The following is a 14,715-nucleotide window of genomic DNA, read 5'->3' on the forward strand; positions in this document are numbered from 1 at the left end:
TATTATTTGTCAAGGCGACTGAAATACTTCTACTCGATCCGAGGTAATCTGTCTTCCAGGCAACAAACAAGCTACGAGTGTAGTTACAGAAAACAACAACACGGTTCAACCCGGAAGAACAACTAAATAATTTCCTATGTTATATGCCGATGAGAAGCAGACAGATTTCTACCGAAAACATGTTAGAATTGCTTCATAAGGAGGAGGGTATTTTTACGGACGCTTATAAATGGTTTCCCCTTTATTCCGTCCATCTCCTCTGCTACAGCATCTGTAGAAAGAAGTTTCTTGTCTGAAACGTATAAAAACATAGCTAACTCAGGTATGCAATTTCAGAAGAGAGATTTTCTTCTTTAAGGAATACTACAATTCAGAAAGAACTTCTACTGGAGTTAATGAAGGAGCAGCCATTCTATGACAGCATCACCGACAAGTCTGCAATCTTAAAGGACCGAAGGATCGATTTGGTATACAAGAAATAAAGAGAGTTCAATTATGAAGATAACCATATGTTTTCGTTTGGATACTAGCTCTTCATCTAACTTCACAGTCACGAGCAGCTACTGTTTATTTATTTATTTATTTATTTATTTATTTATTTATTTATTTATTTAAAAAAGTTGGTTTACAACAGGGTAGTAAATCCAAATTATAGTGAACCTAAAAAACTTTAAAGTACTTATTAAATTACATTGACACAAATGTTAGATCTCAATAATTATTAATAACTAAATGTCCGACTCGCTGGCTGAATGGTCAGCGTACTAGCCCTCGGTTCAGAGGGTCCCGGGTTCGATTTTAACCTTCATTGGTTATTCCAGTGGCCCGGGGCTGGGTGTTTGTGCTGTCCCCAACATCCTTGCAACTCACACACCACACAACACTATTCTCCACCACAACTACACGCAGTTACCTACACATGGCAGATGCCGCCCACCCTCATCGGAGGGTCTGCCTTACAAGGGCTGCACTCCGCTAGAAATATCCACACGACATTAAAAAAATAACTAAATTATGAATTAAATTACATTGATACAAGTTTTAGATTTTAATAACTAAAATACAATTAATAACTAAATTATCCATTAAATTACATTCCTACAAGTCTTAGATATTAATAAATAAATACTGACATGTCGAAATCTAAGTTATTGTCTAGCCTAACAGCTTCATTATAGTTATAGAGCTCTTTCAGTCCTGTTAGAACACCTTCAAATACCACCGGACTTGGCTGGGATCGAACCCGCCAACAAGAGCTCAGAAAACCTGCGCTTTTACTGTCTGACCCACTCACAATCAGTCCGGCCGCCGCGAAACTCTCAAGCCTTTTAATACAGTTTTGCAGTTAGGGAGTAAATATAATTAATTATTGAACTCCGTTTCCTGTTTGTACCTCGACGCATCTCACGACCAGGATAGGCGATCTGAGTAAGAAATACGTGCGAACAACCGCGTCCTTCAAGACTATGGCCATTAGTGAAAGATGGGCCTCATTTTTTACTCTAAAGCAATGTCTCGACGGATATGTATCCTCAATTCTTCGTAACGATGGGCCAATTTGTTGCAGTTTCAAGTACGTCATTCGGAGTCACGACTTTCACATAGAGAAGAATATCACTCCATTTATCACCTCGTGACTAATAACAGTACAGAGTAGTGTTAGTGTAGTGTAACACTACACACGTGTGTACTAACGTGGAAGGCCGTAATTCTTCCACGACAATTTCGTCAAAGACACCCATACAAGGAAAACAGAGAAACAGAAAATTAATTCCCCCACGACAACTTCGTCAAAGAAGAAAAAAAGAGAAACAGAAAATAAATTATCTCAATTTTCCTTGTTCGAAACTATATTCCATCTCAGCACCTCTAGCAGTATTTCCGATGTCAGTGCAAGCACTTCACTTCCATTGTTATTCAAAACTGGCTCCTCCGATTCCCCAGTTCGGTGCAATCAGCGCCTACTGCACGAGATGGCACGCGGCCCCCCATCTCATTTGCCCAGGCTGGTTCTGCCATAGGCAGTGACGTTTGTGTTTTCTTTAGTTACAAGGTTCATATCATCATAGAGAATACAAGTTTCAAGATTACTTAAAACGAGCTTTTGAACCTGTCATTGACAGGACAACCACTTTACAAGTGCATGATTACATTTTTGTCGACTCCTCCTGCTCTTGAGATTTTGATGCATGTAGGTGGAAATGTGGCCGTCAACGGCTTGTCATGACGTAGGCTACTAGCTTCCTGGCTCTCTGTGGCCCTTTGCAGTTTCATTTGTTTGTATTATTGCTGCTCTTCAGCTAGCCTAATCCTTCTGATATCAGGTTAATATTCAAACAGTAGACTACAGACTGATGTACAAAACCAAGATAATTTGCATAATTCCCACGCAGTTAGGGTAACGTGCCGGATGCGACCATGCCAAAATCGTGCCGCTAGCGACCGAGTGGATGAAGCATCGTGTCGCATGCGACCAATCAATCAATCAATCAATCAATCAATCAATCACCACTGATCTGGATTTAGGGCAGTCGTCCAAGTGGTAGATGGCCTATCAACTGGTTACTCTTTTTTTTTACATAATTTCAGAGAATTTGGAAATGTATTGATCATCTTCCTCGGTAAATTATTCCAATCCTTAACTCCTCTTCCTGCAAACGAATATTTGCCCCAACATGTCCTCTTGAATTCAAACTATATCTTCATATTGTGATGTTCCTACTAATCTAGAATTCTGTAGACAATGTAGAATTCCGTAGCGAAGCACTGGTACACTAGCTAGTAATTAATAAAGTGGGAATAATACTGAGCGGAGTGAACGCGCATGTTAACGCTCTCTGTATCTAGGAAACGAGTAGGTTCGAATCCAACCGTCGACTGTCCTGAGATTGGTTTTCTGTTGTTTCCCATTTTAATTCCTAGGCCAACAGCCGATTCCTTCCCCTTCCTTACTCAATTTCGCTCACCAACATTAATTTCGTCCTCATTAGCGATGGCGACAGGAGGGGCATCCGGCCATAAAATCACGCCATATAATTTCATCTCATCTCATCCCCGACTCTCTATCAAGAAATGGGACTAACCGGCATGCATAAGCCGGATCAGTAACTTACGTTGATTACGTCCGCCTCTGTGGTTAGTGTGATTATCAGCGAACCCCGGAGGCCCGGGTTCGATTCCTGACTCTGCCACGAAGTTTGCAAAGTGGTACGGGATCCACCCAGCCTCGGGAGGTCAACTAAATAGTGGGGGAGGGGGGATTAGAATCCCTCCTCAGCAATCCTCGAAGTGGTTTTCCGTGGTTTCCCATTTCTCCTCCAGGAAAATGCCGATATAGTATCTAACTTAAGGCCACAGCCGCTTCCTTACCTCTTCTTTGACTATCCCTTCCCAATCTTCCCAACACCCCCCCCCCCCGGACAAGGCCCTTGTTCAACATAGGAGGTGAGGCCGCCTGGGCAAGGTACTGATCCTCCTCCCCATTTGTATCCTCCGACCCAAAGTCTCACGCTCCAGGACACTGCCCTTGAGGTAGAAGAGGTCCGAGTCCGAGGGTAAAACCAAACCTAGAGGGTAAACGGTTTAAGAAAGAAAGAAAGAAAGAAAGAAAGAAAGAAAGACAACTTACGCGCAACTAAGACTAGTGTCTCGCATGTTCAACAGTGGATTCTGCTCTAGCTGGATGGCTCTTCCGAACTGTCAACTAGAACTTGAATAGCGCGATGATTATCTGCGGTAGTGACGTCCTTGTCGTTATCTCAACAGCTGTTCCTGGTCATACGAAGATTAGACAGGAAAATCCCTCGTGTCAATTGCAAGGTTAAGTTCATGGAATATAAGTATTAAAATAATTATATTTTTGTCTGCGAACTTCGGATATTGATTCCATACCGGTACTTCATTTTGGGGAAATCTAAGTCAAAGTCGAAAATAGGTTCAGTTGAACTTTTCTCTCTTGCGGCAACATGTGAACACGGCTAAACATAATTTTAGGAAACACAGTATCAAAGTCGTGGTGAGGATGGGTTGGAAATAAGCTACACATTATTTAATAACTATACGATAGTGTTATTGGTTTTACGATTTTTCGGAGACGCCGAAGTGCCGGAATTTTGTCCCGCTAGAATTATTTTTCGTGCCGGTTGGCATATCTGAGCACCTTCAAATACCACGGGGCGGAGTCAGGATCGAACCTGCCAACTTGAGCTCAGAAAGCGAGCGCTCTATCAGTCTAAGCCACGCAACCCGGCTACAAATTATCTGATAAGTGCATAGTGGAGAGCAGATTTAGAAGAAAGACTAAAAATGAATTGTCAAATATCTTCGGTATTATTAGCCTCATTGAAAAATTACACATAAGAGGAGAGGACTACTACTACTACTACTACTACTACAAATACTACTACTACTACTACTACTACTACTACTACTACAAATTCGTGTCTTCGTCCGAATATGGTGCAGCTCTTTTCAGCTGCATGCACGATGTTTTAACCACATTCCAGTCCTGCCAATCTTAACTTTCTGGCAGTACCAGGAATCTAACCCAGGTCTCCGAGGGCGGCAGCTATTAGCGCTAATCTTTACGCTACAAAAGTGAATAATAATAATAATAATAATAATAATAATAATTTTTATAATAATAATATGATCATAAGCAAAGACAGGCATACTCGAGATAATCTTAACCGAGATATAACCATCAATTCAAATGTTCACTATGGAAAGAATATATAGGCTACTAGCAAGATACCCGTGCTTCGCTACGGTATTATAATGAAATTTATAATTGAATGCTTAACGTTTTATATATAATCCGCCAAAATTCGTGATCTGATTCGTTTTCTGAGAGATTACGGCAAAGTTCCACCCATTTTTCAATCTTTCTTTCCAGCAATCGATTTCATTCTTCCCGGGCTAATTCCAGGTATTCCATTCGGTCAGTTGGGTCCCTAAATCTTTGCCATCTTTTCCTATAAGCATTTTTAATATGGTTCAAATCCTTGAGGAGATCTGGCGTGGTGTCGACTTGGGTGCCTTGGCGGTACTGAACCCGCGGCCGGACTGCATTCGTAGTCACTACCCGGCCAGGACCCGTTTCTAGCGCGGTCCGCACATTTGGACGACGGTCCAGACCATTATTATTATTACTATTATTATTATTATTATTATTATTACTATTATTATTATTATTACTATTATTATTATTATTATTATTATTATTATTATTATTATTATTATTATTATTGCTGTGAGCTTGCATCCGGGAGATAGTAGGTTCGAATCCCACTATCGGCAGCCCTGAAGATGGTTTTCCGTGGTTTCCCATTTTCACACCAGGCAAATGCTGGGGCTGTACCTTTATTAAGGCCACGGCCGCTTCCTTCCAACTCCTAGGCCTTTCCTATCCCATCGTCGCCATAAGACCTATCTGTGTCGGTGCGACGTAAAGCCCCTAGCAAAAAATTATTATTATTATTATTATTATTATTATTATTATTATTATTATTATTATTATTGATGGTCTGGACCCCACAGCAAGATGCAAGACCGCTACTTGGCGGTAAATTACATCTGCTGCCATTGTCATTGCTGAAAATGTGACCAGCACCATCGTCGCGCGTAGGCAAGTGCGCGAGATTTCTGGCGACACGAATGATATACTTCCGTGCAATATTGACCTTATTATAGAGGTGAACAGTTGTACGGTCAATATCATTCATATCGTTTATTTCAAAGGTGTTTAAATTTGTATTTATATGCCAGGAGAATGTACTGTAATCTAACTTTATGTTCTCCAAAGGAAAAGATGGCTCTTGAAAACGAACCTAGGAAAGATTAAAAATGGTTTATGTTCAGAATAAGTACATTATAAACAGTAAAATCAATTGGTCTCAACGCATTTTTCACCCCACCGCCGGTGTTAATTTACCCCCACTACCCGAAAAAGAAACCGTCTTTCTTTATATTTTAAGGAGATTCCAAATACTAATGTTCACGTCCGTTACCTTCAGTTCTGAGATATAAGTATCCCCATAAAAAGAAATAACTTTTTTTACTTCCTTTCACACTCCCCCCCCCCCCCCTTAAGTGAATTTTCCTGCAAAAAATACTTGTTTCTTTAATAGTAAAGGATCTTCTAAATACCAATTATCACGACTCTAACATCTTTAGTTTTTGAGATATGTGTCCTCATAAAAGGAATTCAACTCCATTTCACCCCCGCCCCCAAGATTATTTCCCCCCAAAAGCGCTTTTTTCTTAGTTTTTAAAGGAGTTCCAGATACAAATTTTCATGTCTGTAGCAACTTTACATTTTTAGATGTAAATATCCTCATACAATTAATTCAATTAATTTTTCAGTTGTTTCACCCCCCCCCCCCCATTTATTAGACTTTCTGAGAATACGCGTTTCTTAAATTTTAAAGCAGATTCCAAATACCAATTTTCACATGTGCAAAATATTTCTTTTTTGAGATAATAGTATCCTCATACAAAAAATTCAACTAATTTTTCAATTCCCCCCCCCACACCCCCAATTTAGGTGGATTTCCGAAAACAAAAAATACGTATTTATTTATTTTCAAAGGAGATCCCAAATACCAATTTTCAGGTCTGTAATATCTTCTGTTTCTAAAATATAAGTATCCTCATTTAAGGCATTCAACCCCTTTTTCACCACTTCCAGGGGATTTTCCGAAAACAAAAATCTACGTGTTTCTTTATTTTTAAAGGGGATTCTAAATGCCACTTTTTACATCTGTAAACTTTAAAAGTTTTGAGGTATAGGTACACTCATTTTAAAAATTCACCCCCTTCCCATCCCCCCATTAATTGGATTTTCCAAAAACAAAAAATACGCGTTTCTTTATTGTTAAAGGAGATCCCAAATACCAATTTTCAGATCTGTAATATCTTCAGTTTCTGAGATATAAGTATGCTCATAAAAGGCATTAACCCCTTTTTCACCCTTTCTCACCCTTCCTATTGGGATTTTACGAAGACAAAAAATACGTGTTTCTTTACTTTTAAAGGAGATTCCAAATACCAATTTTTACATCTGTAAACTTTTAAAGTTTTGAGATATAGATACTCATTTTAAAAATTCACCCCCTCTTCACCCTCACATTAATTGGATTTTCAAAAAACAAAAAATACGTGTTTCTTTATTTTTAAAGGAGATTTCAAATACGAATTTTCAGGTCTGTAATATCTTCAGTTTCTGAGATATAAGTATCCTCATTAAAGGCATTCAACCCCTTTTTCACCCTTTTTCACCCCTCCTATTTGGATTTTCCGAAAACAAACAAATACGTGTTTCTTTATTTTTAAAGGAAATTCCAAATACCAATTTTTACATCTGTAAACTTTTAAAGTTTTGAGATATAGATACACTCATTTTAAAATTTCACCCCCCTTTTCACCCCTTCAGCTACGGAATATCCAAAAATCCTCTCTTAGCGAGCACTTACATTGTACTGTGAGTGTATTCTCAAAATTTGATTTCATTATGCCCTGTAGTTTTGGCTCGGCGATGATGAATCAGTCAGTCAGTCAGTCAGTCAGGACAAGTTACTTTATATATATAGACTAGCAAGATACCCGTGCTTCGCTACGGTATTATACTGAAATTTATAATTGAATGCTTATTGTTTTAGATATATAATCCACCGAAATTCGCGATCTGCCTCGTTTTCTGCGAGAATCCACCAAAATTCCCGATCTGACTCGTTTTCTATTAGATTACGGCACGTTTCCTCCCATTTTTCAATCTTCCTTTCCAGCAATCGATTTCGTACTTCCCGGGCTAGGCTCAGGTATTCCTCCCGGTCAGTTGAGTCCGTAAATCTTTGCCATCTTTTCCTATAATAATTTTAATATGTATAAAATCCTTCAGGAGATCCGGCGCGGTGTCATATTGGGTGCTTTGGCGGCACTGAACCCGCGGCCGGACTGCATTCTTAGTCATTACTCGTCCAGGAGCCGTTTCCAGCGCGGTCCGCACATTTGACGACGGTCCGGAACATTATTATTATTATTATTATTATTATTATTATTATTATTATTATTATTCATATTGGGTGCTTTGGCGGCACTGAACCCGCGGCCGGACTGCATTCTTAGTCATTACTCGTCCAGGAGCCGTTTCCAGCGCGGTCCGCACATTTGACGACGGTCCGGAACATTATTATTATTATTATTATTATTATTATTATTATTATTATTATTATTATTATTATTATTATTATTATTGTTATTATTACTATTATGTGTTGCTGGAGTGGCTGATGACAGGGAAAACCGGAGTATCCGGAGAAAAACCGGTCCCGCCTCCGGTTTTTCCAGCACGAATGTCACATGGAGTGACCGGGATTTGAACCACGGAACCCAGCTGTGAGAGGCCGGCGCGCTGCCGCCTGAGCAACGGAGGATACTTATAAGTACATTAAGAACAGTAAAATCAATTGGTCTCACCTCCTTCTACACCCCACCGCCGTTAAGTTTATTTACCGCCACCCCCGCACCCCCCCCCCAAAAAAAAAAATTAAAAGAAGGCTTGTTTCTTTATGTTTAAAGGAGATTCCAAACACCAATGTTCACGTCTATTGCCTTCAGTTTTGAGATATAAGTATCCCCATAAAAATTATTTACATTTTTCACTTCATTTCACACTACTCTTCCCCCCCCCCACCCTAAGTGAATTTTCCCGCAAAAAATACTTGTTTCTTTAATAGTAAAATATCTTATAAATACCAATTATCATGACTAACTTCTTCAGTTTTGATTTATGTGTCCCCATGAAAGGAATTCAACTCCTTTACACTCCCACCCTCCAAGATGGTTTCCCCACCAAAACGAGTTTTTCTTTGTTTTTAAAGGAGATCTAAATACGAATTTTCACGTCTGTAACAACTTTAGTTTTAATTAGAAGTATGCATTCTCACACAATCAAGTCAATTAAATTTTCAATTTTTGCACCCCCCCCCCCCCTTCATTGGATTTTCCGAGAATACGTCTTTCTTTACTTTTAGAGCAGATTGCAAATATCAAATTTCACGTCTGTAACATCTTCATTTTTGAGATACCAGTAGCCTAATTAAAAGAAGTCAACACAATTTTCAGTCACTTTTACCCACCCCCCACCAGCCAAGTGGTATTTCTGAAAACTAAAAATACACGATTCGTTATGTTTAATAGAGATAAAAAATACCATTTTTCACTTCTGTAATATGTTAAGTTTTTTTAGATATACTGTAAAAATTCTCATTTTAAAATTTCACCAATTTTGAGTTCCCCTTAAGTGGAGTTTCCAAAAACAAATCACCTATGTTTCTTTACATTTACAGGAGATTACAAACACCCACTTTTTACGTCTGTAACATTTTACGTTTCCAAGATATTCTGTAGATATAGTCTTTCAAAAAATTCACCCCAATTTGTCACTCCTGTTTAACCGCCATTAATTGGATTTTCCAAAAACTAAAAAATACGTGTTTCTTTATTTTTAAAGGAGGTCCCATATACAAATTTTTAGTTCTGTAATATCTTCAGGTTCTGAAATATAAGTATCCTCATTAAAGGCATTCAACCCATTTTTCACCCTTTTACACCCCTCCTATTGGGATTTACAGGAAACAAAAAATACGTGTTCCTTTATTTTTAGAGGAGATTCTAACTACCAATTTTTACATCTGTAAATTTTAAAGTTTTAAGATGTAGACACACTCATTTTAAAAAATTCACCCCCCCTTTTCACCCCCCAATATTTGGATTTTCCAAAAACGAAAGAATACGTGTTTCTTTACTTTTAAAGTAGATCCCAAATACCAATTTTCAGGTCTGTAATATCTTCAGGTTCTGATATATAAGTAGCCTCATTAAAGGCATTCAACCCATTATTCACCCTTTTACACCCTTCCTATTGGGATTTTCCGAAAACAAAAGAATACGAGTTTCTTTATTTTTAAAGGAGATTCTAAATACCAATTTTTATATCCATACACTTTAAAAGTTTTGAGATATAGATACACTCATTTTAAAAAATCACCCCCTTTTCACCCCCCATTAATTGTATTTTCCAAAAACAAAAAATACATGTTTCTTTATTTTTAAAAGAGATCCCAAACACCAATTTTCAGGTCTGTAATATCTTCAGGTTCTGAGATATAAGTAGCCTCATTAAAGGCATTCAACCAATTTTTCACCCCTTTTCACGATTCCTATTGTGATTTTCCGAAGACAAAAAAATGCGTGTTTCTTTATTTTTAATAAAGATTCTAAATACCAATTTTTACATCTGCAAACTTTAAAAGTTTGGAGATATAGATTCACTCATTTTAAAAATTCACCCCCTTTTCACCCTCCCATTAATTGGATTTTCCAAAAACCAAAAATACGTGTTTCTTTATTTTTAGGAGAGATCAAAAGTACCAATTTTCAGGTCTGTAATATCTTCAGTTTCTGAGATATAAGCACCGGTATCCTGATTAGGCATTCAACCCCTTTTTCACCCTTTTTCACCCCTCCTATTTGGATTGTGTGAAAACAAAAAAAATACATGTTTCCTTATTTTTAAAGAAGATTCTAAATACCAATTTTCACATCTGTAAACTTTTAAAGTTTTGAGATATAAACACACTCATTTTAAAATTTCGCCCCCCTTTTCACCCCCTTAGCGACGGAATATCCAAAAATCCTCTCTTAGCGAGCACCTACATCTTAATATGATTATATCCCCGAAATTTCATTTCTTTATGTCCAGTAGTTTTGGCTCGGCGATGATGAATCAGTCAGTCAGTCAGTCAGTCAGTCAGTCAGTCAGTCAGTCAGTCAGTCAGTCAGTCAGTCAGTCAGTCAGTCAGTCAGGACAAGCTACTTTATATATATAGATTAGTATTGGTATACAGGTTCACTCTTCCCCTTCCGTCTAAACATGTATAGTCCAGGGTCTAGAAACAAGCATAATTATGGGATATATTTTATCTTCTAAAGTAGCAATTACATGAATTAGTGACGTCCACTTAAAGACGCTTTTTTTTTTTTTTTTTTCTGGGGTCAGAGTGCTTGAAGAGGAGAAATGCGATAAAAGTCGACGAGGTCCAAAAGCTAAATGATCATTTAGACCGACAGGCATTTCTCAAGAAACACGTGCTTGCTCGCTCGTTCGTTCGTTCGAAAGAACATTCAACTGCACTCCGGCCAATGTGGTAATAATTTTGGTAAGTTTGTAGTTTTATGTGACTGCTAATATCGTGATCCTAGCTACGGGACCTCCAGTCTTAAGTGGAATCTGAACCAAAAGGACTTGGCATTTCATTTCAAAAAAACCTCATTTGCATTGGCTGGGATTCGAAACACAGCCGCCTTGTTGAGAAATCAGATACGACCGGGCGAGTTTGGCCGTGCGGTTTGGGGCGCGCAGCTTTGAGTTTGCATCCGGGAGATAGAGGGTTCGAACCCTACTGTCGGCAGCCCTGAAGATCGTTTTCCGTGGCTTTCCATGTTCACATCAGGCAAATGCTGGGGCTGTACCTAAGTAAGGCCATGGCCGCCTCCTTCCCACTCCTAGGCCTTCCCCATCCCATCGTCCCCGTAAGATTATCTGTGTCGGTGTGACGTAAAGCAAATTGTAATTAAAAAAAAATACATACGATGACATTCAGGTATCATGTCCCACGGTCGAACGTAAAACAGTACATATTATAATGTTAAATACGGAAGGATAATAGGTGTTCACTTGATTTACATAATATTAAAATGGATTCGCACGGTATCGTTCAATTATTACGGACCTGCTTTTGTGTAAACTCAGGGACTAGGCAAAGGTGTGCGTTCAAATCTCTCGTTAACTATAATAATCGTGGTTTCCCAGTTCAATCAACTCTAGCTGAAGGTTAGGGAAATATACATACTTTCCCAATACGATGGTCGTTTGCATCACCATAACTTATCAAGCAATTTCTATGCTCGGTAAGTACAGTCGCTCAAGCAAAATGAGCACATAGTACTGTTCAGGTTCCTCGTAGGTAGTCTACACTTTTCTCAAAAACAACTGAACCAATAGATATAATTGTTTCTGGTGGATATCCACACAGTTTGTACTTACTGTTCATGAGAAGTGATTTGTATTTTGATAATTACAATCAAGTCTGATAAAATATTAAATGCAAGGAACATAAAACACCAGGTACTAAATTTTTGAGCGCCTGTACATGTATCGTACGATATAAACTTCATCATGATCCGTATTGACAAACATTCACATTAATAAGAAATTAAAATGAAGGTCCACCAACTGAATACCATTTAACGCGATGCTACTCAATTTATTTATTTATTTATTTATTTATTTATTTATTTATTTATTTATTAAATTTATTTTTAGTGGTTTAACGTCGCATTAAATGAAATACATTTTCGGCCACTACAGAATAGGAAAGGGCTAGGATTGGACCATGACCTTTGCATTTGCCTGGTGCAAAATGGGAAACCACGGAAAACCGTCTTCAGGTGAAACAAACCCACTATCTCCCAAACATAAGCTTACAGCTAAATACAGCACAGCCAACTTAAGTTTGCGAGGCCCGTGTCGTGGCGAAAGCGACCAGTGTTGACAACCTAATTTTCATTTTCATTTAATAAGCTAGGAAATCATCCAAGATAAGGTGAGCTAAATCAGAACCAGAAAAGTTTAAAAAATAGGTCAAATCACTTATACAGTGGGATCGGTTTCAACCCCATTATGGGTCATCTTCAGCCATGGACTAAAACTGACAACATTTAGTGCAAATACGATCAAATTAACACTTTAAAAATATTGTTTATATATTACAAATTGTTTTACAAGAGAGGTGAAAAAGTATCTCACAATCAGTCTTTAATACTATAATTAGTGAATCTAAAGTCCACTAGCCGAATTTTGTCACGTGTGACATTACCATTGGTATAATCTAAAAGGAACAGTCGTGATGAATATATATATATGCGAGGCCCGTGTCGTGGCGAAAGCGACCAGTGTTGACAACCTAATTTTCATTTTCATTTAATAAGCTAGGAAATCATCCAAGATATATATATATTTTACTAGTTGCTTTACGTCGCGCCGACACATATAGGTCTTATGGCGACGATGGGACAGGAAAGGACGAGGAGTGGGAAGGAAGCGGCCGTGGCCTTAATTAAGGTACAGCCCCAGCATTTACCTGGTGTGAAAATGGGAAACCACGGAAAACCATTTTCAGGGCTGCCGACAGTGGGATTCGAACCTACTATCTCCCGAATACCGAATACTGGATACTGGCCGCACTTAAGCGACTGCAGCTATCGAGCTCAGTCGTAATGAATAAATCCTGTACATGTTCAATTAACACATTTAAAATTGGACCTGAGCTGTTACACATACAATATGAAAATTCGACCTGGGCTGTCACACTGGTGTTGAAAATTGAAATTAAACCGATACATGTTACTCAGCAAGGCAGACTTTTACCAACTAAGCACACAAGTTTGACGTTTGACGCGGTGCTACCTAAGCCTGGCGGTGTTTCTACTTGTGCCAGGTTCCTCTTCCGAACTCGATGCTACTCAATTTATTTATTTATTTATTTATTTATTTATTTATTAAATTTATTTTTAGTGGTTTAACGTCGCATTAAATGAAATACATTTTCGGCCACTACAGAATAGGAAAGGGCTAGGGTTGGACCATGACCTTTGCATTTGCCTGGTGCAAAATGGGAAACCACGGAAAACCGTCTTCAGGTGATACAAACCCACTATCTTCCAAACATAAGCTTACAGCTAAATACAGCACAGCCAACTTAAGTTTGCGAGGCCCGTGTCGTGGCGAAAGCGATCAGTGTTGACAACCTAATTTTCATTTTCATTTAATAAGCTAGGAAATCATCCAAGATAAGGTAAGCTAAATCAGAACCAGAAAAGTTTAAAAAATAGGTCAAAATTTGTAGCACTGCTTACCGGGTAGAGAATGAAATTGTACTTTGTTTTATTCAAATAGCGAACTACTATAACCGCGAACGTGCACAACATTTAATTACGGACACTGAATTAGTTCTCAAGAAATACAGCCTATGTAAGTCTTTAAGGAGAACAAGCCCAACGATTGCGTGAAAGATTTAAGACATATCATGTGTTTTCAGCAATTATTAATTTCCGTATACTTGCTTCCAAAAAAGGCACAATTTTAAATTATGGAGATTCATTATTGAATATGCATTATAATCTCCTACTCGCGCGGTGGTGTGTTTGTCATCGGGTGACCGACTCAGACAAGACAAGACAAGACAAGCAGAGAGTGTGCATAGCAGACAAAATAATAACAAAAACATTTTTAGCAAAACAACAAACCTCCACAATAAACAAAGAAAACAAACACACTTAGAACGTCCACACTGTATTAACTTGGCTGCAGTCGCTCTTACGCACAGTACTTTAACAGGAACGTTGATATGGTTTCATCACCTTCTCAAACAAAATAAAATATATAAACTTCGTGTTGTCTGTGTAAGAAACTCTAGTCATTCATTTTGAACTTTCAAGGCGACGATATCAAGGTGGTGACATTAATAGCTTTTGAAAGCATACTGACTTATCCTGAGAGGGCAAAATGAATAATAATAATAATAATAATAATAATAATAATAATAATAATAATAATAATAATAATAATAATAATAATAATAATAATGTATGGCC

General features: G+C 38.1%; 1 protein-coding gene across 9 annotated transcripts in view; it reads right to left on the bottom strand.

Annotated features, from left to right (window-relative positions):
* Positions 1-14,715, bottom strand: part of cu (curled) — a 443,224-nt gene that overhangs the window by 25,717 nt on the left and 402,792 nt on the right. The window contains exon 1 of one of the 9 annotated variants that reach the window (XM_067148550.2): positions 3,629-3,677. The exons of the other annotated variants lie outside the window; for them this stretch is intronic. Within the exon in view, the coding sequence (XP_067004651.2) occupies positions 3,629-3,654 (26 nt within the window). The 5' untranslated portion in view covers positions 3,655-3,677. Of the gene's footprint in view, positions 1-3,628; positions 3,678-14,715 lie in introns of those variants that run through there. 9 annotated transcript variants of the gene reach the window in all.

The sequence above is a fragment of the Anabrus simplex genome, chromosome 5 (assembly GCF_040414725.1).
Source record: "Anabrus simplex isolate iqAnaSimp1 chromosome 5, ASM4041472v1, whole genome shotgun sequence".
NCBI classification, from domain to species: Eukaryota; Metazoa; Arthropoda; class Insecta; order Orthoptera; family Tettigoniidae; genus Anabrus; species Anabrus simplex.